A 24,555-nucleotide genomic window follows, 5' to 3' on the forward strand; every position below is an offset into this window, starting at 1 on the left:
TAAACTTGTACAATTCGACAAAAATTAGACTAAAAATGAATTTTAAAGAAATCTCTAACTTTTGCAGCAAAACCAATTTTATATTTGAAATCCCCACACTCGAATCAGGCAAGATCAAGTATTTGTCTGAATGCAACGAAAAATTTGTTCCCCAGTGTTATTATTATTATTATTCTTATATTATGAATTGAATAATTTGTTTTTAATAAAACAGCCAACGTTTTCTTATTAATTTTAACTATCTACTAAGTAGTCCAAGAATAAGGATAATTTTCAAAGTATTAAACTGTTGCGAAATGCATAACTATTTATTTAAACTTCTTAAAGCACTAGACACCAAAAAATAAGCTACGCGTTTCAAGAAATAAATGCATAACCTTACGATTTGTTAGAAATATGACTTTATATATATTTCTGACTACCTGATAAGGGAAAGCTCATTCTTTTCGAACATCTTAGCTTATTATTATTATTATGTGTATAGGGGATTCAGAAATTTTAAAAGCTAGTTTAAATTCTTCAATTTAATTGATTTCTTATTATATTTCAAATTAAATTTTATTTTATTCAATAGAATAAACGAAATGTCTAAAATAAATTTTTGAAAACAGAATTTCATATTTTTATGTCTTAAAGTGTAATGATTCAGTTGATGTAATATCTTGTGTGTAATATCTTAACCATTTATGGTTAGCTGTGAAGCGCGAGGATCAATCAATAAATTTCTAAATTAGAACATCTAATAATATTTTCTTTTTAATTTTTTTGAAATTTATTTTACTCCACGTGTCCACGTGTCTCCCTTATCATCCATTTGCAATGTTTTCTTTCTACAAAGAAAAAAAAGAAAGATAAGCGTGATAAAAGAAAAGTGCAATTTGTCAGTCAAAATTTTCCTTACTGTATACTTTGATAACAATCTAACAGAAAAAGTGTACTTTATTGAAAGTTTTGTCCAGTTAAAAGAATTTTTTAGTTAATTTTTAAACTCATTCATTTAACTAATTAACTTTTATCTAATTTAATAAAAACAAAAATCAATTTTTTTTTCTTTAAATTTTGTGTTTTGTGCCAACATTTTAAGACATATTTAGATGAAAAAATAAGTGCAGTTTTAATTTCATCAGTGTCATTTTCATAGTTATTTTTCATCATTACTGGAAAGTAAATTAAACAATAAACTAAACCATCATTGAATATTTCAAAACAATTCCGTTATGGGTGGCATTACCCCATACCCTATGTTTCCAATTTACATTTTTGCTATTTTTTTACTATTTTATTTTCATTCACAAATTACTTTAGATATTTTGGAACAACCTCCTTGAGACTTCAATTTATAACTTAAAATCTCAAATTTTACAAGGTTTTTTTTAATCTTAATCATAAGCAGAATAAGAAGTGAAATATTTTAATTAAAAAGCTTTTTACGAAGCAATGAAATATCTCCTTTTCTATTTTTATAACCTTATAGAAAGTAAAAAAGAAATGATCATTCCAAAATATGGTTATTTTAAAAATATTTTCGCCAAAATGAACATGCCACATTTATATTTTAAAAAATGTATAATTTAGGTTAGATATTACCCAGACATGACTTCTTAGAATTGAATAACTAAAATGAGAAATTACTTATACTAGCTACACTTACTAAGAAATTGGTACACTTAATAAAAAAAAAATTTCTTTTCTTCGAAAGTTAGTGACTTTTTCAACGAAGCTTTCTACAGCTCTATTCAGAGAATTCAGCTGCTCTATTTTCCTATTTTATGCATGCGTTAAAATATTTAAGCAATATTAAATGATAATAAGTTATATAGAATAATTAGTAATTTGAGATAATGATTATTAAAATTCACTTAAAATTCAAGTGTAAACTAAAATCTACTAAACAAAACTAGTTTGTAACTGAATCATTTCTTTAATAGTCAGATTTATAATAATAGTAACTTGATATCACAATGACGTAACAATGACGTAACTTATATGTTATAGAAACTATCAGTTACGTCATTGTTTCACCAAATGAGCGATATTAAGTAACATTTCGTCAAATAGGAATTTGCGGTTTAAAAAATCGCTTGGAATAAAACTTGACATTCAAAGTTATCAGGATCTGGACTTTTTATGAATTATTTCATTAATCTTGGGAATACTAAGAAAAGACAAATGTACTTCAAAGAAAAGGAAGAAGACATTAATAAACATTATTTACTGTAAAAGAAAACAGTTGTTTTCTTGAAGCTACTTTTCTGTGGCTTACTTTTACATAAATTTGAACTATTAATTCATATTTTTAACCCCGAATCATTTCTTTAAAAATTAAACAGCTTTATAATACTAGTAACTTGATATTATTTTATGAAAAACAGTTGAAATTTGTCACCCAAGTCCTCAAAACGTACAGATGTTTAATCCAATTTCTTATTAAGTAACATTTCGTCAAATAGGAATTTGCAGCTTAAAAAATTGCTTGGAATAAAACCTGACATTCAAAGTTATCAGGGTCTGAAATTTTCATGAATTTTTCCAATAATCTTGGGAATACTAAGAAGAGACAAATGTATTTCAAAGAAAGGGAAGAAGATATTAAGAAACACTATTAACTGTAAACAAAAAAGTTGTTTACTTGAAACTACTTTTCTGTAGCTTACTTTTCTATAAATTTGAACTATAAATTCATATTTTGAACCTAAATCATTTCTTTATAGCTTTATAATACTAGTAACTTAATAGAATTTTATTTGAAAAAAATCATTGAAATACGTAACTCAAGTACTCAAAACGTACTGATGTTCAATCCAATTTCTCAAAAAGTAACAATTCGTCAAATAGGAATTTGCAGTTTAAAAATTTCTTGGAATAGTAACTGACATTCAAAGTTTTTAAGATCTGGAATTTTCCTGAAATATTCCATTAATTTTGAGAATACAAAGAAAAGACAAATGTACTTCAAATAAAAGAAAGCAGATATTAAGAAACACTGTTTACTGTAAAAGAAAATAGTTGTTTTCTTGAAACTACTTTTCTGTAGCCTACTTTTCTATAAATTTGAACTATAAATTCATAATTTCAAACCTGAATCATTTCTTTAAAAAATAAATAGCTTTATAATACTAGTAATTTGATAGAATTTTATAATAAAAAATAATTGAAATACGTAACTCAAGTACTCTAAACGTACTGATGTTCAATCCAATTTCTTAAAAAGCAACATTTCGTCAAATAGGAATTTGTAGTTTAAAAATTTCTTGGAATAATACCTGACATTCAAAGTTTTCAAGATCTGGAATTTTTCTGAAATATTCCATTAATCTTGGGAATACAAAGAAAAGACAAATGTGCTTCAAATAAAAGGAAAAGGATATTAAAAAACACTATTTACTGTAAAAATAAAAATAAAAAGTTGTTTTCTTGTAACTACTTTTCTGTAGCTTACTTTTCTATAAATTTGAACTATAAATTCATATTTTTAACCTAAATCATTTCTTTACAGTTTTATAATACTAGTAGAATTAATAGAATTTTATTTAAAAAAATAATTGAAATACGTAACTCAAGTACCCAAAACGTGCAGATGTTCTATCCAATTTGTTATGATGTCACATTTCGTGAAATAAGAATGAACGGTTTCAAAAGTTGCTTGGAATAACACCTGACATTCAAGGTTATCAAGATCAGAAATGTTCATGAAATATTCCATTAATCTTGAAAATACAAAGAAAATATAAATGAGTTTCTAGTAAAAGGAAGAAGATACTCTTAAGAAACATAATAACTGTTAGAAATCAGTTATTTATTTGAAGTTTATTTGCTGTAGCTTAATTTTCTTTAAATTTGCTTGTTTTACTATAATGCGTAATTTTTTTATTGAAATATTCAAAAGATCTTCCATGTATTTTTCTTTTAAAAGAATAGTATAAATAAATTAAATAACTAATGTGCTCAATTTCAAAAAAATTTTAAAATCTATGTAAACTGTTAAGAATTTCGGCAGTCACGTAGCTGGTTGATAATATTTGAGGAATTCAAATATTTTTTTAGCTTGCTTTACTATAGTGCGTAATTTTTTTAATATATAATTGATATATTCAAAAGATCTTTCATGTATTTTTCTTTTAAAAGAATAGTATCATAAATAAATAAAATCACTAATGTACCCAATTTCAAAAAAATTTTAAAATCTATGTAAACTGTTAAGAATTTCGGCAGTCACGTAGTTGGTTGATAATATTTGGAGAATCCAAATATTTTTTTAGCTTGCTTTAATATAGTACGTAATTCTTTTAATATATAATTGAAATATTTAAAAGATCTTTCATGTATTTTTCTTTGAAAAGAATAGTATCATAAATAAATAAAATAACTAATGTGCTTACTATTAAAGAAATTTTAAAATCTATGTAAACTACTTAGAATTTCGGCAGGCACATAGCTGGTATATAATATTTGGGGAATCCAAATATTTTTTTAGAAAATTTCTAAATATATGATAATAATATAAGTTTCACTCTTGAAAGGTTTTCCTTGGGGAGCGGACCTTCTCAGACCCCTCTCCACCACGCCTCTGAATTTTGGAGCCTTTTTAATCAAACCGATATTATCCGGTTAACCGATATTATCGCAGAAATTAATTCTTAAATTTCCTTACACGAGTTTTTCGAAAAGGCTTAAGAAAGCACCTGACATTCAAGGTTATCTAGAACTGGAATTTTCAGGAAATATTTTTTTTAATCTTGTGAATACAGATAAAAAAAAAAGCAAATAATGGGAAGAAACTATTAAGAATCACAATTAACTTTTGAAAATTAGTAGTTTACTTACATAAACTTGTTTCCATCTTGATAGGAAGTATGATTTAAAATCTCTTTTTAAAGCTGCAAAAAATTTAAACGGTATTATGGTTCTACGTTAATTCGAATTTTTTGAGAATGTAATATGTAGAATTGCTCATATATAAATTTCATTTAAAGTTTTAGAATTTCCATAGAAACTATTAAGAATCACAACTAACTTTTGAAAATCAGTAGTTTACTTACATAAACTTGTTTCCATCTTGAGAAGAAGCATGGTTCAAAACGTTTTTTTTTAGGCTGCAAAAAATTGATACGGTATTATGGTTTTACGTAATTCTATTTTTTAGAGAATGCAATATATAGAATCGATACTGTATGAATTTCATTTAAATTATTCAATTTTAAATGACATGTGCGATTAATCGAAGAAATTCGAATTCCCGTTGAAAAAATCGAGGCAATTCGTCTTAGTCTCAAAAAATTACACTATTTGGCTATTTATGCATCTTTTCTTTACACTGTAGAAAAAAAAAAAAGAAACTTTCGAGTATCTGAACACCAAATATGGTGGCACTTACTTTTACCAAAGTGGTGTTAAGATGCACAAAAACTCTATGAAGTTACTGTTACTGTGAAACACCTAGAATGTTCTTTCACACTACTTGGTACAAAGTAGCGAAATACAAGTTTTCAATAGAACCGAAGTGCAAGTATGTCATCAAATTTGGAGACATATTACACCACCGACTTAAAGTGTCTTATAAACAGCATATTATTCGCCAAAAAGCTTTATTTCATATAACGGCTTTATTTATATGACGGAAAAGCTTTATTTTTACAGCGTCGAAACAAAATAACTTATGAACATGAAGTTTAAAAAGTTGCAAATATGTTGTGTTGAATTGCGTTTATCGAGGTTTGCAACTGGAAGACTTGTCTTATTCTTATCCGTATGCATACATATATGGGTCATTTCATAGAGACTAACGTTACATTTTAGGATGTATTGATGAGTTTATTTATTGAAATTTTAATAAATAAAAATAACTTGTTCCATTCTTGAGTATAATATAGCAAACTATGCTTATGTATGCATCAGAAACAAATAAATGCAATTATTAGGTTTTAAAAATTAATTTCTAGAAATTGACTTATAAGAATTTTTGTTTTTTGTGTAACAAAATTTTTTTCTCTTCTCAAGGTCAATTCTCAAAGTCATTATATTTCGAAAATTATTTATTTCTGATCATTTTATATTTCACGCTGCAAAAATCTTTTCTTTTCTTTTTTTTTTTTTCTTTTTCTTTTTCTTTTTTTTTCTTTTTTTTTTTTTTTTTTGCTTTATACATAGCAAAGGGCAAAGGAAAACAAAAACTTCTAAGCGTTAAATATATTATATTTCGACAATTATTGAATATGGAGTATTTTGCTCTCTGCTCTACAAAAATCTTTCTTTCTCTTTGTGGAATAAAATTACAAAATTTAGAAAATTCCACAAAAGTCTAATTTCTATTGTATTTTACCTTCTTATAATTTTATAACCTAGTAAAATTATTTCAGAAATTACCTTCGTATAATTTTATAACCTAGTAAAATTATTTCAGAAATTACCTTCCTATAACTTTATAACCTAGTAAAATTACTTCAGAAATTACCTTCTTATAATTTTATAACCTAGTAAAATTATGTCAGAAATTACCTTCCTATAACCTTATAACCTAGTAAAATTACATCAGAAATTACCTTCTTATAATTTTATAGCCTAGTAAAATTATTTCAGAAATTACCTTCCTATAAATTTATAACCTAGTAAAATTATTTCAGAAATTACCCTCTTATAATTTAATAATCTAGTAAAATTATTTCAGAAATTACCTTCCTATAATTTTATAACCTAGTAAAATTATTTCAGAAATTACCTTCTTATAATTTTATAACCTAGTAAAATTATTTCAGAAATTAAAATCAGATTGTTTTTTTACAGTGGGCTCGAATAGTTCTTGTGGTAGAAAGAGGAGTACCACCTGCTATTTGTTTACAACAACAAAGAAACTATTCTCAGGCAATGGCTGATGGCCGAAGAGCTCTTGTTTTGAGATTGGAACATAATGTAAATACCGTTTACTATATTCACGTAAAATAGCTCTATCTGAAAATATCATTAAATCAACTTCATATATTTAAAACATTAATGATCAAGCTGCAATGCTTCACTTATATTTTGTAAATTATTTTAAAAAGTTAAATAAACTAAGAGATTACACTAAAAATCTTACCTGAGGACTCTTTAAAGAAAAAATCATGCACGGAGAAAAGATTTGTGGTAAAATTACCGCACTGTATGGTAATACCATTTCTTGTAATAATAATAATAAAAACACATAATTCTAAAACCAAAGTAATTGTTGTTTAAAAATCATTTATTTGTTCATAATTAAATTTATATGGAGACTGTTTAACGGTTTCAAATTGTAGTCCTTAAAACCAAACGTTTAAATAAAATAAAAGCTGAGAGGTAAATTTAACCGAATAAATGGTTTGTATATCATTCTTAAAGGTATCATAGTAAAATAATCAAATTTTCCCACATTTATTAAATTTTATCATTTATTATGACACTATATTTTATGGTTAATTTAACCAAAACCATTACTAATACTCTTCGGTAAAAATTACCGAGCTTTTTTTGGTGTTCCTATCGAGCCAGAAATACGGTAAATTTAACCATATTCTAGTAGATTTGACCATAGTTTTTTTTTTCAATTTGCCTCTTACAGAGGTAAAGCAAATTTTAAAAATTTTCAATTATTATTGTTATTATTATCAATGTTATTATTATTATCAATGTTATTATTATTACATTGCTAATAAGACCTAAAAATAACAGTATGTGCCTCGTCTTGCAGCTGAAAACACATTGATCTAAAAAAAAAATTTATAATTATATGAAGAGAATTTCTGTTTAAAAAAATTAAAACATTAATTTTGGAAAATCTGAGAAAGACCTCAGCCGTCAATTTTTTTTTTACGTTGTTTCACCAATGTGTAATAGCTTCACACTTATATTATTTTTAATGACTCATTAAACTTGCGTTTTCAAATCGAATTTGCGAGTGTTTATTTCGTATATTTTAAGATACGGTATACATGACTTACTACAAGTAATATAAAACTTTTTTCTTACAGCATTTCATAGAATAAAGTAACTTAAAAATATTTTTTTAAAGAAAAAAATATCGTTAGATATGTAAAAAAATATTTGAAAATTCCTCAATAAAATTAGTAAAATATGCAACTTATTTGACGCGAATGTCAACTGAAGGTTTTTATACAAAATGCGTAACTGAATAGATTTAGTTTTATTTTATAACCGTCGTTGAACAGCCGACCCAATTTTTTGGTTTTACGACCACTAATGTTCAACTCCTCAGCCTTGTTATTTTGAACCTAATCCAGAAGACAAGGGAACTCCTGGATCAAGTATTGGGAGAAATTTAGCCTACGTGGAGGACTTTTTGATGGAACTAACCCACATTTGCGTTACTTAGAATACCATCATATTGGGGCCATGGGAATTTGTCGATAAGGCTAGTCAAAGTTTCTTAGTGAAAACATTATTTTATTTTATAATCATCGTTGAACAGCCGACCCAATTTATTGGGTTTACGACTACTAATGCTCAACTAACTCAGTCGCTGTGTAATTTTGAATCTGATCCAGAAGACAAGGGAACTCCTGGATCATATATTGGAAAAAATTTGGCTTCGTGGAAGACTTTTCGATGGAACTTACCCACATTTGCCTTATATGGAGAGGAAAATCATGAAAACCTCTCACGGTTAGCCTGAAGGCAAGGAGACTCGAACCCATGATCCGTCTATCACTGAGGATATTCTACGTTGGCCGGGCTAGCCTGGTCAGCAGGGCGTTGAACTCACTTTGTGAGACCGGGAGCGTGAAATCAGCTGGCCGAAAACTCCCCGTGTATTCAATGGTGACTGGTGCACATTAAATCTGTCTGTTCACAAAGTCCTTCATGTTCCCATAGCAAATCAATACGTCTGGTGGTACTGAATTGGAGATTGATTGTTCTCTTCAAAATAACGATCTGAGGACGAATGAATGGATGTATGAATGACTCGGTCCTATAAACGGGTGTGACATATGGGTGTGGCAGAAGTCAAATTCTTGGCCCTAGATTGTGCCACGGGAAAACAAGAACAATCGTATTCCCTCTGCTTTAATGATCAACGACAACAACAAAAAATATATTTCCTAAAAGTAATGAAATAATAAAAGTGAAAAGAATTAAACCCATCTGCATTTAATTGCATATTACTTCTACTGTGCTTAAAAGCAATTTAGCTTCGTGTCATTTTGACGGAAATTGTTGTTTACTATATTTTATGGAAGCAAACAAAGACAGAAAAATATTAAATCATAACAACATTTCATATATTTCTGTTCCTGACAATATTCTCTTTTCATTTCTCATAAATGTCAGACCTCTCTTTTGTTATCTTCCTCCAACACATTACAAATAAACATCATTTCAAACTGTTCTTAAAGACTTAGAAACTATAAATCATTTTCCGCTCGGGAATTTTAGAAAATATTTTTTCTGATGAAAATATTACTTTTCTACCAGTTGTCATAAAATAAGACAATTTTATGAAAGCTTAATTTTAAACAATTGCCGGGAGAAAAAAAATTCTGGTAAAATTACCGTATTGTATGGTAATGATGTTTCTAATTAAAAGAAAATGCATAATTTTCGGCTCGGGAATTTTAGAAAATATTATCTGACGAAAATATTATTTTTCTTCCAACTACCATAAAATAACACAATAAAATAAATCAAACAATTTTAATATTGCAGCATAATATCATCAGTTGTATTAAAAATTATAAACATCAGTTTTTATAAATTTTTAAATTTTATTTTTTTTAAAAAGACTCATAGAGAATTTTAAGCATTTTTGTGTACTACTCTTTATATGTTTTAGCAGTATTAAAGAATTCATTTATATTTTAAAAATGATTCAAATAATGCATCCCAGATGCTTGTAAATATGCATGAGTTTTACAAAAATAAATTATCACAAAAACTACATTTTTCACAACTGTTACCGTTTCTTTCCTTTTCATATTTTATTGTTTTGAAATTGAACTAAATATTTTGTCTTAATTTATTATCTCATTTATTTGTTTTTGTTTTTAGGAAGCTGAGAAAGAAGAACTACGTTGTATTTCTGAAATGCGAACCTCTAACTTAGAAAGTAGGAATCGAAGGAAAAAACTGTTCGAAGAAAAAAAACGAAACATAAAATAATGGATGCTTAATACTATGTCATATTACCTAGAATAGTACAAAAAACTGTTTTCTATTTTAATTTTAATTTCTATCTCCTTAAATTTTAATTTAATTTAGCATATGAAAGTGCATATCACATTAAAATTAAAGACTATTTAGTGTTTTATTGTCTTATTAAATTGAGTCAATATAAATAAAAAGCATATCTGATAAAAATAATCCCTTTTCGTATTTTCATTTTTACGTTTCACTGCATTACTATATATTAAAAGCATAACACATAAATATGAAAACTGTTTTATATTTTTATTACCTCCTATAACTGCATACATATAAATAAAAAGCGTATCAATAAAAAAATAAGACTGTTTTCTGTTTTTACTATGACATTTGATTGCAATGCAAATAAGAAACCTATCACATAAAACTATAGGCTGTTTTGTGTTTTTAACTATCGCAATTAACTGCATGAATGTAAATAAGAAACCTATCACATAAAGATAAAGACGGTTCTGTGTTGTTACTATCAAATTTAACAGCATCAATGCAAATAAGAAACCTATCTCATAAAAATAATAACTGATTTGTGTTTTATTATCACTTTTAAGTACATCAATGCAAATAAAACATCTGTCACATAAAAATAAAGACTGTTTCGTGTTTCTAGTATTAAAAATAAAACATATATCACATAAGGAGATACATTTTCGTTTTTTTTTTTTTTTTTTTTTTTTTAATATCACTTTTCACTGCATTAATATAAACAAATACATTTCATTTAAAAAACTTTTTTACATTTTTATGACAACAATATTAAACTGCTGTTTGTAGAAAATGCAACACCATGAAAGAATCATCAGAATCAAATGAAATTTAATGCAGAAACGACTTGTACTGATACAAATAAATGATGAAATTTTCAAAACAAAAGAAACAAATTAAGCGTCCGAAATCAGTATTTGGTGCAGCCACCACGCGCTGCAATAAGTGCTGCTATACGACGTGGCATGGAGTCAAACAGATGTTGAATATCTGCTTGAGGAAGAGAATTCCATATCGCTTGTATGCGCAACCAAAGTTCGTCTTTGGAAACTGCAGGACGCGGATCACGAGTGAGACGCCGACCAACCATATCCCACACGTGCTCAATAGGCGACATATCCGGCGAATAAGCAGGCCAAGGAAGAAGTTGCATGCGTTGTGCTGAACAGAAGTCTCTAACAGTCCGCGCAACATGTGGGCGTGCATTATCCTGCTGAAAGATAGCTCCAGGGATGCCTTGAAGGAAAGGAACGACTTCGGGCTGTAGCACTTCACGGACGTATCTGTTGCTATTGAGATTACCCTCAATTCGTATCAAATTGGATCGTCCATGATACGAAATCGCACCCCAGACCATAACTCCGGGTGTTCGACCACTATGTCGTTCAATAATACACTCAGGAAGGCAGCGTTGACCGGCATAACGTCTAACACGAACACGGCCATCATGGGTCCACAAATTGAAGCGTGATTCATCTGAAAAGACAACTTGGTGCCAATCAGCTCGCCAGTCTCTGTGCTCAAGAGCCCACTGCCGACGCAGCCGTCGATGATCCGCCGTGAGGGGAATCCTGTATAATGGCACCCTTGCACGCAATCCACGGCGCAGCAGACGACGACGAATTGACGAAGCCGACAATTGTACACCTGTAGCAGTAGACCAATGTGCTGCCAGCTGCCTGGAGGAAGCTGTGCGATCATTCACCGCCATGCGGAGCAGGTGTCGATCATCGCGCTCTGACGTCACCTTCTGTCGTCCAGTGCCTGTTTTTCGAGTTGTTCGGTGCTCGTCGGTCCACTGCTTCCAAACTCGCATCACTGTGGAACTGTTCCGCTGCATACGAGCTGCTATTGCGCGATAGGAAAATCCTCCTTCTCGAAGGCCGATTATCCTCCCTCGTTCAAACTCCGTAAGTTGCTTGAATTTCTTATTCTTCCGTCGTGGAGGCATACTCAGGTCTCACTAAACGTTTGCCACTAACAAATAATCATAGACTATTTTCAACGTCCCGCTATAGCACTTTATTTATACGCTTTCAGCATCAATTCAGAGGGCGCTGCGCGCGCCACGCACGCGCGATGGCTCTGAAACTTTATTAATTTGCATAATATCCTATAATTGACATTTGCTGCGAATTTCATTTGATTCTGATGATTCCTTCATGGTGTTGCATTTTCTACAAACAGCAGTTTAGAAGTATAATAAAATATTCCTGATGTATTTTTAAAAATAGAACTCACTACTAATTATTATTCTATTAACTAATTCAATTAATTATTATTCAATTCGCAAACTAATTATTCGATGTCTTGTAGTCGAAAATTTCTAATGTTTTATTAATTGAATTACAAATTTCAATGACATTTTCAGAATGTTACTCTTTTAAAAATTAAAAATATATAAGTAACATTTTTCTTAATAAGAATATAATAAATGTTGTTGTTGCTGTTGTCGTAGGCCATTGAGGCAAGGGGGTGCGATTGTTCTTGTTTTCCAGTGGCGCCATCTATTGCGAAGAATTCGACTTCTGCCTCACCCATACGTCATACCAGTTTATAGGGCGATCCCATTCACGCATCCGTTCATTTATCCACAGATCGTAATTTTGGTCTGAATCAGAGAACGATCAATCTCTAATTCAGTATCCTCAGAGGTATGATTTGTTATGGGAACATGGAGGGCTTTGTGACCCGATAAATTTATCGTGCACCAGTCACCATTTACTACACGCGGAGTCCTCGGCCTGCTGGATTCGAACTCCCGTTCTGAAGAACATGAGTCTAGCGCCCTGCCAATCAGGCTATCCCAGCCAATATAATAAATAATAAATTTAAATTATTTTCTAGCCGTCTTCGGTGATCAGCAAGTTCACCTTCAAATTTACTTTGCGTTGGAAACAATTGAGGGATATCATTTTCCCAACACTTCCTCTGATCAAAGATACAAAATATGGAAACAAATCTTGTTCAGTTTTGTCCTTTATTTGATAAGGAGTATCAGGTCAAAATTTGAGACTTCAATCATCGTAGCAAACTTTTATTTAGCATAACTTTCAATTTAGGGTTAATTTGGGTTCAATTAAATACTCCTAATTTGTTACAAAATGCAGAAGCAACCTATTTTTAGATTTTCCTTATATCTGATAAGAAACACATTGTGTAAGTTGTAGACATCTATCTCGTTAAAAACGCATTATTTAGCAGTTCTGTTAATTTAGCAATTCTGTCTAATTACTCCTAATTACAAAAATAGTTACAAAATAACATAATGTAATTTTTTCTAGCTTTTCCCTATATCTGATATGAATTCATAGTGGTTCAAATTTGATCTCGATAGAAATGTTTTATTTACATTGCTGTCAATGAGACTAACTACCCCGAAAATTGCAAAATATCGAAATGACACTTTTTTTTAATTTTTCTATTTATCTTATGCAGAAACCATGATCCGAATTTGAGACTTATATGCAGGCAAAAACGTCTTATTAAGCATGACTGACAATTAGGCTGATCACCCTAAAATATCCCAATAATTACAAAATATATACTAAGGAAAAATGTATGGTACTATTTGAATATGGTAAAATTTACCGTGTTTCTGGCTCTATGGGAACATCAAAAAGCTCGGCAATTTTCACTGCTAGGTAAAATTAACAATAAAATATCGTTAGTTGTTAAATATAATATATAATAGAATTTGATAATTTTATCATTATACCTTATAGCAGGGCATAAAAGCCATTTATTCGGTTAAATATACTTTTCCGTTTCATATTTTTTACCTAATATGTGATAATAAGAACTATAATTTCGAAAGTAAGAATTTCCGGTAAACTGTTAACATACGAACAGAAAAATTACCAAATGAATGGTTTAAATACCGAATATTTTGGTTTTATTAAACAGAATTATGATTTTTTTTTTACCAGAAATGCCATTACCATACAATACGGTAATTTTACCAGAAATTTTCTTCGCGCGGAACAGAAACTTTTTTTTTCTCTGAAACACTTCTCTTCTGAAACTTTTACAAACTATTATCCCATGATGCAGAACACATGGTCCAAAGCTATATATATATATATATATATATATATATATATATATATATATATATATATATATATATATATATATATATATATATATATATATATATATATATATATATATATATATATATATATATATATATATATATATATATATATATATATATATATATATATATATATATATATATATATATATATATATATATATATATATATATATATATATATATATATATATATATATATATATATATATATATATATATATATATATATATATATATCAGGCTTTCACCCCTTCAGTGGGTCGATAAATGAGTACCAAGCATGCTTGGTACTCATGCACTCAAGCACTAAACACTGGGGGTTCCACGTTCGGCTGACCACCTGACTGGAACATCTGCTCCTGCACCCCAGAGCCCAAGGTCAAGAAAACTGAGATGGGCACAGTAGGCCTTGGCCCTCTATGGGCTGTCACGCCACTGAGTCTAGTAGTTTTATATATATATATATATATATATATATATATATATATATATATATATATATATATATATATATATATATATATATATATATATATATATATATATATATATATATATATATATATATATATATATATAATACACTGGTGTCAGAAATTAAGAGAATTTGCAGACTTGGTCGATTATCTCTGGAACTACTGGACCTATTTTAATGAAATTTGATCTGTACATACATTGATACAATACAATATAAATAACCCTTCAACAATTGTAATGCACATTCATGCTCGTGCGTTTAATAGGGGGTATGATCCCCTCTTACAGACCTTGCAGCGTGATTTCATACTTGAAATTACTCAGTTTATCATTTCTTGTAGCAAATTGGCCTGAATCGTCCTGCGGCAATTTCATACCTACAGACTCCGATTAGTGTTATGCACGATCATGAGTGTGTATTACAATTGTTGAATGGTTATTTGTTTTGTATTGTATCAATGTATGTACATATCAAATTTCATTAAAATCAGTCCAGTAGCTCTAGAGATAGTCGACCAAGTCTGCAAATTCTCTTAATTTCTCACAGTGTGTATAGATAGATTTTTTAACTTAAATACTATTTTCCTTTTTATTTTCAAGAAATAGTGCACAAAATCCTTACAAGGCATCATTATTTGTGCTATTTTATCTTTTTAGAAGTTTGGTTTACTTGCATATTATTTTCAGCGACTCTATGTATTATACATATCATTATACGGCATCATTAAATATTTTTTCTTTTTTAAAAATCTTTTTCCTGCATCTATATTCATATTTTTGTATTTCAACAAGTTTAAAAACAAAATCACACACCTTCATTTTTCTTCATGACGAAGTAAAACAATTCCTTGAAAAAAAAATGTGAAAATATCATAATATTTAAATTGTAAATTTAAAGTATTCTTTAACCAATTCTTCATATTTGAGATTTGAAAATTATACCTATGTCAGTTGTAATTTATTACATTTAGTAAAGCAGCAAGTCTTTTTGAATAATATATTCAAAACATTCGTAGGTAATATAAAAATAAGATTACTTTCTGCTATTTTAGAAGAAAGGGAATTAAATGCTGCTTTTTTTTTCCTTTAAGCCGCTAAGTGAAAAAATTAATAATTGAATTATAAATAAGACCTTTTATTTCAAGAAATAAATATTATTTAATTAATAAAACTAAATTTAGGAGGATAAATTAATTATTTTTTGGAAGTTTGTTAGTACGTTCTCTAAAGAGATCACTTCGTTCCCCGAATCCGAAAAATATAATATTTTGATGCGTTAGCAATCAGTGTAAAATTTCTTCGCGTCAATGTACAGAATTTTATGCTACTCTGTTATATTGAAAAAAAATTTATTATGTACAGAATCTGCACTGAATCAGAAAATCTCTGTGAGCTGTGCTGCTCTTGATTTTCTGTAATATTTCAGGACTCTTTTACAATGTATCCCATTTTTAAGCTTTCGAGAAAAGTGTTTTTTTTTATATATATAATCTATATTTGCTTTATATATAAAAGACATAGAAAACACGAAACATTTACACGTACTGTAAAAAATTCCATATGAAATCATAGTGGAAAGTACCGGTTCCTTGGAAGCATCATCCATAAAATCCATTTTTACCGTAAAATATTATGCTGCAATTTTTATTTAATTAGAGTCATTCAGTGATTTTACGATAATTTTTACTCTTAAAATTGCGGTACATAAGATTTTTTGTACCGTAACATGTTCCGGTAAAAATGAATTTTAAGGTAAAAAAGTACCAATACTCTAAGCGCCGGCTTTTATTTTCTTTTTTTTTGGCGTAATTTGATCCCGAATTTTTTACTGTCCGGCTTAACTAATGACAATGGATCTAACCCAAGGTTTATTTATACCACTAAAGTAAAAGTATAAAATATCCAAAAAATATCTTGAAATATCCACCAAAGACATGCAAGCGGAAATATAATCAATGAAAGACAGTTTGATTCAATAATTGGATCCTGGAGTCTTCTTGTCTTTTAAGTTGTGTTAACATGAATATGAAGGTTAATGTTTATTGCAATGAACAAAAAATAATGTAAAAAAAGGAATAAGTAGTGAAAATCGCTGAAAAAGTTTGGATATATATTCAAAGAAACATAATAAATATTTCTTTTTTCTTATTATTTTTCTCAACGAACTCCGCGTGAGAATAATTCTATCATTTTTCTCCAAAAAAAATCTTTTATTCCAGAAAACGAAATTCAAACCCTTTTCTAATCCAAGATAAAATTAGAGAACAAAAACTTAGTTAACGAAACAAGAACTGAACTGGGGAAAAAACGAACTAAATTACCTATTGTGAGAAACGACGAAACTATTCCGAGCTTTGGCCCCGACGAAAACAATGAGTAACTTGCATGTTATCCTTTCATCTTGTTATTGCTTTGAAAGATTTTTTCAACGCATTTCCATTATTGGGTGAATCACTCCTAAGTCGTAAACATATCCTCTTCGATTTTTTTTTTTTTATGAAATATGTTTTACTTCATTTAAAAGAAAAACTTATTGCATGTTTGTTGTCGGTTCTTTCGCTAGAAAACAACAACAAATATGGCTTATGCATAGGAAGCTTTGTAGATATACACTTATAAACTTCAACGCAATCTATAAGTAAGATGAAATCAAATAACATTTCGTTGTAAGGTGTTGTTTTTAGAAAAATGTGTATACATTTATTTTTATGGGCGAAAATCGTTTTAATAAAGTGTTCTGGTAAACAAAACACTAAAAATAATTCTTTGAAATTTTCTTTGCTGTAAACTAATTATTAAACTTGTTTAACTTCGCAAAAAGTTTTTAAATTTATCAGCATTATGCCTCTTATATTATATTTGGTTTAGTTGTGGTTAAAATGGGGTTGTTCTGTGTCAAGGAGCTTTTGAAGTCTGCTCCAAGTTTCATCAACTTTTGGAAAGTTAGTTCGACGGCTAATGGTTTCTAATAGTTTAACTTTTGATTTTTTGATTGATTCAATTTATAATTTTCCCGTGAATCAATATTTTAAATATTTCATTCAGAAAATATAACTAGAAAAAAAATTTAAAATCTGAAAGAATAATAAAATACAGTTCGCGATTTTTTACGAACTTAGGGATCATTCCTACTGAATGAAGTTTGATCGTTCTACTTTAAATGCACCAATCAAATTCTTAATTTCTAATTGTATATTTTACATAAATTTCTATTTTGAGGAAAAAGTGACAAAAAAATAGTGTTGGTGCAGCGTTGGAAAATATTGTTTATTAAAGTGAAAAGTTTGTTTCCAAAACATTTGAGTTCTGCACAAAATCGTTTATTTATAATAAAAATAGAAGAAAAGAATAAATTTGTGCTCTTGACTATTTAATTTGCATACATTTGCACAGAAATTTTATCTGAGATATTTTGAGAAGAAATGTAATATTTAAAAGCATTAAAAAATTTACTTTAAATTTTTTATCTATTTTAACCAAAATTTTTTTAGAACTTAATTTGCATTTAACATTTTTTCTTACTAGCTTTTAAAAAAAATATTGATTTGCTGTTAACATTTTTTCTTAGTAGCTCTTAAAAAAAATTTTAATTTGCATTTAACATTTTTTTTTTGAGTAGCTTTTTAAAAAAATTTAATTTTACAATTGAATTAACAAAATAGATATATCGCTTGAGATGCATCGTTGTCCATTTTTTAAACACTCATTTCGAGCTCCATCCGTTTCCTTAAACACGCGTTTCGAGCTCCATCCGTTTCCTTAAACACGCATTTCGAGCTCCATCCATTTCCTTAAACACGCGTTTCGAGCTCTGTTCATTTTCTTAAACACGCGTTTCGAGCTGTGTCCATTTTTTTAAACACGCATTTTGAGCTGTGTTTATTTTCTTAAACACTCGTTTTGAGCTGTGGTCATTTTCTTAAACACTCGTTTTGAGCTGTGTCCATTTTTTTAAGCACGCATTTTGAGCTCTGTTTATTTTCTTAAACACTCGTTTTGAGCTGTGCTTATTTTCTTAAACACCCTTTTCGAACCGGGGAGAATTTTATGTAACCCACAATTCAAGTTTTATCCCTATTAAACATGCATTTCAAGCTGTGTCAATTTTGTTAAACACGCGTTTCGAGTTGTGTCCATTTTCTTATACGCGTTGTGTTGATTTTCTTAAACACGCATTTTGAGCTGGGGCTATTTTTTTAAGCACGCTTTTCGAGCTATGTTCAAAATAAATAGTTCACCGGCAAACTGCCTTATATAGCTAATGATAAAACCTAATGGAAAAAACTGATCGCAGAAGAAAAAGAGCGTAAAGTTTAAATATCACTTACGCTCTATGTAACGAAAAAAAAAAACGTAATAAAACTTTCGTTTTAAAAACTTTCTCGTGTTTTTAGTTATGATATAAAAATATTTTGCTTGCCAATATTAAAAAATGAATAAATAATGAAAAAAATCGCTATATTTTTACGATTTTTTTTGAGTTTTAACCTCCCAAATATATTTTTCGCAATTTTGTTTTAACTAACTTTTAAGCGGTCAAGATAGGGATACACATTTAGCACATGTTTTTTCCTAAAAATAGGAAGAGAAGAATTTCGGGATCTTGAAAACGTTAAACTGAAAGTTATGCGCTTTGTTTGTTCTTTTATTGTGGTAATCTAGTTAAGGATCTTATCGTTGCCAGTAATTGTTTTACGTGTCAAAAAAAATCGTTTGCTAGATTTTACTTCTTTATATAGTGCGTAAAAGATTGGCGCCATGCCTTCTCCGCTTCTCTTCTATTCTTAAAAAGTCTGGGGAATTTTCGAAACATTTAAATGGTTTAAACTCTAAATAACTAGGCATTTGATAATAGATTAATGACCTCTATCAGGTTTACGAAATCCAGATGTTACCGTAACATCTTCTAAGAACACAAACATAACTATTCATCACTTTTCATTTTATTTTAATAAGGAAAATAAGACTATTGCTTTAATATTCCATAAATTTGTTTGATATAAATAAAGAAAATATAAAAATATGCCTACATTTAATTTGTAGTCAATAAATCGTAGGATTAATTTGACCCATGCCCGGCTATAAAAAGTGGTCGATATGTGAAAAGCACCTATATAATAAGCAGTGGTATACATCCATATCTGTCAGTTTCTCCCGTTTAAACGGGGGATCTTTTTGAATATTTCAAAAGTTAGTAAATCGTACAATTTAAACTGAGAAAAAAAATTCAAGCAATTTATAACTTTTATTTATTTTTTTAAAGAACTGAGAGTATTCCTTTAATGTTCCGTGAATTGGTTAGAAATAATTTAAAAAAATATGAAAATATGCAAATTTTTTATTTGTATATGATTGGTTTACCTAACACTGCTTTAACCCATATCCGTCTACAATATATGACCATTAGTGGTCGATATATGAGAAACGCCTATATAATAAACTGTAATATATATTTATGCATCTCAACTCCCGTTTAAACGATGAATCTTTTTGAATATTTAAAAAGGTAGTAAACCATACAATTTGCAGGAAGAAAAAAGTATGGTCTCAATCTACATGGTAAATGTGGTAAAGTTTTATGATTTTATCATAATGCCTTAGAGCAAGGCAATAAAATAATTTATTCTGTTTAATTTATTTTTCAGATTTGTATTTTTTGCTAAATGTAAGAACTATATTTGTGTAAACTAAAATTTTCCGTAACCGTTGAAATATGAAGGGAAAAATTACCAAATGAATAGTTCAAAACAGTATATTTTGGTTTCATTAATCAAAATAATGCTTTTTTACAAGAAACTGTCATTACCATGCAGTTGCAAAAGGAAGAAAATTAAAATTATATTAATTGTTATTTCGCTTATCACTTTAAGCATTGTTAGGGGCTACGACTTCTGGGTTTATATCTATGCACATCTGTTTATACTAAGTGGATATTTCTTTCTGCTACCTACCACTTTAGCTTTAAAAAAGAATTGCTCTCATTTTAGATCCAAATACAATTATTTAAATTATTAACATAACATGACAGATAAAACTCTCATGTTTCGGAAAAATAAATCGCAATAATGAAAGGCTTGTACTGCCTCTTTTTTAAAAATAAATAAATAAACAAAAAAAGACGCTAAACATACCCGACAAATTATAGCTAAAAAAAATGTAGAAAAAACAAGGAAAAAGATATATAGATTTTTTAAGCAGAAAAAAATTATTAAAAATGTTTTTTTTAAAAATTCACTAATTTAAAATATTTTGAAATTTAAAAAAAAATAAAAAATTTTTGAATTTTAATTTTTTTTTTAATTTGTGAATATTTTTTTAAAAAAAAATTTTTATGAATTTTTTTTTCTCCTTTAAAAAATATTAATTAGTTCCTTATTTTCTCTAAATTTTAACTAATTTGATAAGTTCTATGTACTTATGTCCTATGTACTCTGTATCAGACCTGTGAAGTTTAATAGCTGGCAAAAGGAAGCAAATTAAAATTATATTAATTGTTATTTCGCTTATCACTTTAAACATTGTTAGGGACTACGACTCCTGTGTTTATATCAATGCACATCTGTTTATACTAAGTGGATATTTCTTTCTGCTACCTACCACTTTAGCTTTGAAAAAGAATTGTGCTCCCATTTTAGATCCAAATACAATTATTTAAATTATTTACATAACATGATAGGTAAAACTCTCATGTTTCAGAAAAATAAATCGTAATTGTTAAAGGCTTGTACTGCCTATTTTTTAAAAATAAATAAATAAGTAAGACGCTAAACATATCCAACAGTGAAGAAAAACTATAGAAAAAACAAGGAAAAGGTTGTGAAGATTTTTTTAGAAAAGAAAAACAAAAAACTTTTTTAAAATTCACAAATTTAAAATATTTTGAAATTTGAAAAAAGAAAAAAATATTTTTTTTGAATTTCAAATTTTTTCAATTTGTGAATATTTTTCAAAAAAACATTTTTCAATAATTTTTTTTTCTCCTTTAAAAAATATTTAGATCTTTTTCCTTATTTTCTCTATATTTTAACTAATTTGATAAGTTCTATGTACTTACAGCATATAAACAGTAAATGAAATTTATTATTATTTTTCTAAATTTTCTCTGTTAACCTCTCTTTATATATATATATATATATATATATATATATATATATATATATATATATATATATATATATATATATATATATATATATATATATATATATATATATATATATATATATATATATATATATATATATATATATATATATATATATATATATATATATATATATATATTTATATGTGAAAAATTTCTCTGTTGCAAAAGTGTTATCTATAATGATTTCAATTGCCAGACCTTCTGAGAAATCATTCTAATAATTCGAAATTAAATGTTCCATATTAAAATAAACCTTGAAAGGCATTTTGAAAGTTAACTGGCTTCTGAAATGAATAGAAACCTAGAATAGAATAGAGAATGGATAGAAATGAATGTTTGTCCAGCTGGAATTTTCAATCTGGCATATCAAAATTGGACCGTGTATGCGTAAATCATATGCACAATCCTGAGCACTTAGCTTTTATTACCGATTATAAATCACCCTATTACCAATTTTATATCACCCTATTTATGACCAATTGTATGTTATCCTGATTTTTTTTATCCTTTATTTTTTTCATTTTATATCCTTTTTTCTTGAATATTACGTAACAAGTACAATTATATTATAATCCAAACTTTAAAAAAAAAAATAATGCGATGTTTAAACAATTGGGATTGCATAGCAATAAAAAAAACTTCACTAACTTTAAGCATTGCAGCTAGTCATGTAGTCCAAAGGAATCATACAAACGTATCTTTTATTTAAAAGCACATAAGATTGTGTGTAATTGACGAACTGCTACCGTAGCGAACAATGCGTACAAATTAGATACAATTCAACTTTTTATTCGGTAGATCAAGAAAATTTTGATGTCTGGAAATTCTTATGTTTGATTTTTGGACAATTGAAAACTTTAAACAGAATGGCATAAAATTGAAAGCACTGTGCAAAATCAGATTTCGATAAAATACATATGAAAGCCCTTAGATTTGAAACTTATTAGAGATATCTTCCTTTAAAAATTATTCTATAGGGCAGAAAAAATTTGTTTTTAAATTGTTTGGCTTTAGAAGAAACCGTTTTATCGACAACCACGTTCCGATTCGAACATTAAAGGGCCTCATGACCTCCTTATGAAAAAGAAACTTTATGTGCCCACGCGGCTTCCTCATAAATCTTGGTCTCACCTAAACTGCTGATTTCCTTTTGGATTTAGTCAAACGAGCATTCTTTTAAATCTGAAATTTATATTATGAAAAACCAAAGGTAATTAACTCTTTGACGCAAGTAGGACATCAGTGTCCCTTTCATGTAAAAATTTTTTAACTCTATCATTACAAGCAAAATATATTTTAGTATTTCTTAATCAAAAAAAAACAGTCTAATACAGTGAACTCTCACTACTACGATATCCGATACAACAGTAACTACCTCTATTACAGTAATGTTTCATGGTTCCGACGAATGTGAATTAATGTTATCCTCCTCTCAATATTGCAATATTCTCTGAAACAATGAATCACTGCAAAAAATTTTATTTTCCTTCAAATTTCAACCTTATTTTCTACATTTATTATTGGTTTTCAAATAATGTAAGAAATCTTATTTTATCATATTTTGCCATTTTTTTCGGTCTTCTTTTCTTTCTTTTTTTTCCGGTCTTCTTTTTTTCGGTCTGAAGACTCACTACTGATTATGTACTTATCTTGTTTCTTTTTACCACAGTAATTGGCTTTTGTATTCAGATTTCAGTACCCAATCCTTGACATACACAAAGCACCCCAAGACCTTCTATTCTTAGAATTGCCTCCCTTATCTAATAAGAAGTCACTGATTTCATATTTACCTATATGATTTCATATTAAACCATAATTAACACACTGCAAATTGAATTTTTATGTAATATAAAAATAGATTTATAGTTACTAAATATATAAGATTGAAATTTAAAAAAAATTTATTGTGCCCCCAAAGTATGTAAATCCCTCGACATAATAATATATCCCTATACAACAATATTTATTAGTTTCCTGAAATATTGTTGTAGCGAGATTTTACTGTAGTTAATAAAAAAAAAAGCTGTTAGACTATCCGAATTATGTTTGTACTAAAATATAAAAACCAAAAAAAGTAGTTTGAGAATTTTTTTCTTCATTCATATTCAAAATTTCCTCAAAAATTGATTATGTTAATTTAAGAAATTCCAATTATGAATAACTGTTTCTCTTACATCATCTGATTATTTGAAAAGTTATTGATTGGAAATAAGCCGTGTTTGAAAGACTTTAGCTTTAACGCTGAAAAAGACACCGACGTTTCTTTTGCTGTATTTCATAACTATAAATTATTAAAATGTTAAATATAATATTCTTCTCTTATTTTGACCTAAATTAATGCAAAATAATAATTAGAAAAATTATGAAAATTTGTTAAATGAAAATTCGTGTTCAAAGGGTTAAATATTCTTCATTTTTTTTTACTATACAAATAAATCATTTGGTAAAAAACGGTTTTAAATGTCTTTATATTTGTATATCTCTATCTACCTATATATCTATATCTATATGCCTATGTATCTATATATCTATATGCCTAGGTATCTATATATCTATATATCTATATCAGGGGTTTCCAACTGGCTGCCCGGGGACCGCATCCGGTCCGCGAAGCCCTTTTTTGTGGCCCGCGAACTAAAATGTATTAGTTGTCATTTTTTTGCGGACAATTTTCGTA

General features: G+C 28.1%; 1 protein-coding gene and 1 long non-coding RNA gene across 2 annotated transcripts in view; one reads left to right on the forward strand and one right to left on the reverse strand.

Moving 5' to 3' along the window:
* nan (transient receptor potential cation channel subfamily V member nanchung) overlaps positions 1 to 10,274 on the forward strand; it is a 107,977-nt gene extending 97,703 nt beyond the window's left edge. The window contains exons 15-16 of the mRNA XM_087155666.1: positions 6,781 to 6,906; positions 10,018 to 10,274. Coding sequence (XP_087011792.1) covers positions 6,781 to 6,906; positions 10,018 to 10,128 — 237 coding nt within the window. The 3' untranslated portion in view covers positions 10,129 to 10,274. The remainder of the gene's footprint in view (positions 1 to 6,780; positions 6,907 to 10,017) is intronic.
* The window catches only part of LOC122269162 (uncharacterized), a 55,646-nt gene extending 38,288 nt beyond the window's left edge, over positions 1 to 17,358 (reverse strand). The window contains exons 1-3 of the long non-coding RNA XR_006225011.3: positions 17,053 to 17,358; positions 5,040 to 5,093; positions 4,825 to 4,877 (exon numbers count right to left, since the gene is read on the reverse strand). This is a non-coding gene — a long non-coding RNA (uncharacterized LOC122269162). The remainder of the gene's footprint in view (positions 1 to 4,824; positions 4,878 to 5,039; positions 5,094 to 17,052) is intronic.
* Positions 17,359 to 24,555: the final 7,197 nt, after the last annotated feature.

The sequence above is a fragment of the Parasteatoda tepidariorum genome, chromosome 12 (genome assembly GCF_982258835.1).
Source record: "Parasteatoda tepidariorum strain Cologne lab strain chromosome 12, Ptep-v5.0, whole genome shotgun sequence".
NCBI lineage: Eukaryota > Metazoa > Arthropoda > Arachnida > Araneae > Theridiidae > Parasteatoda > Parasteatoda tepidariorum.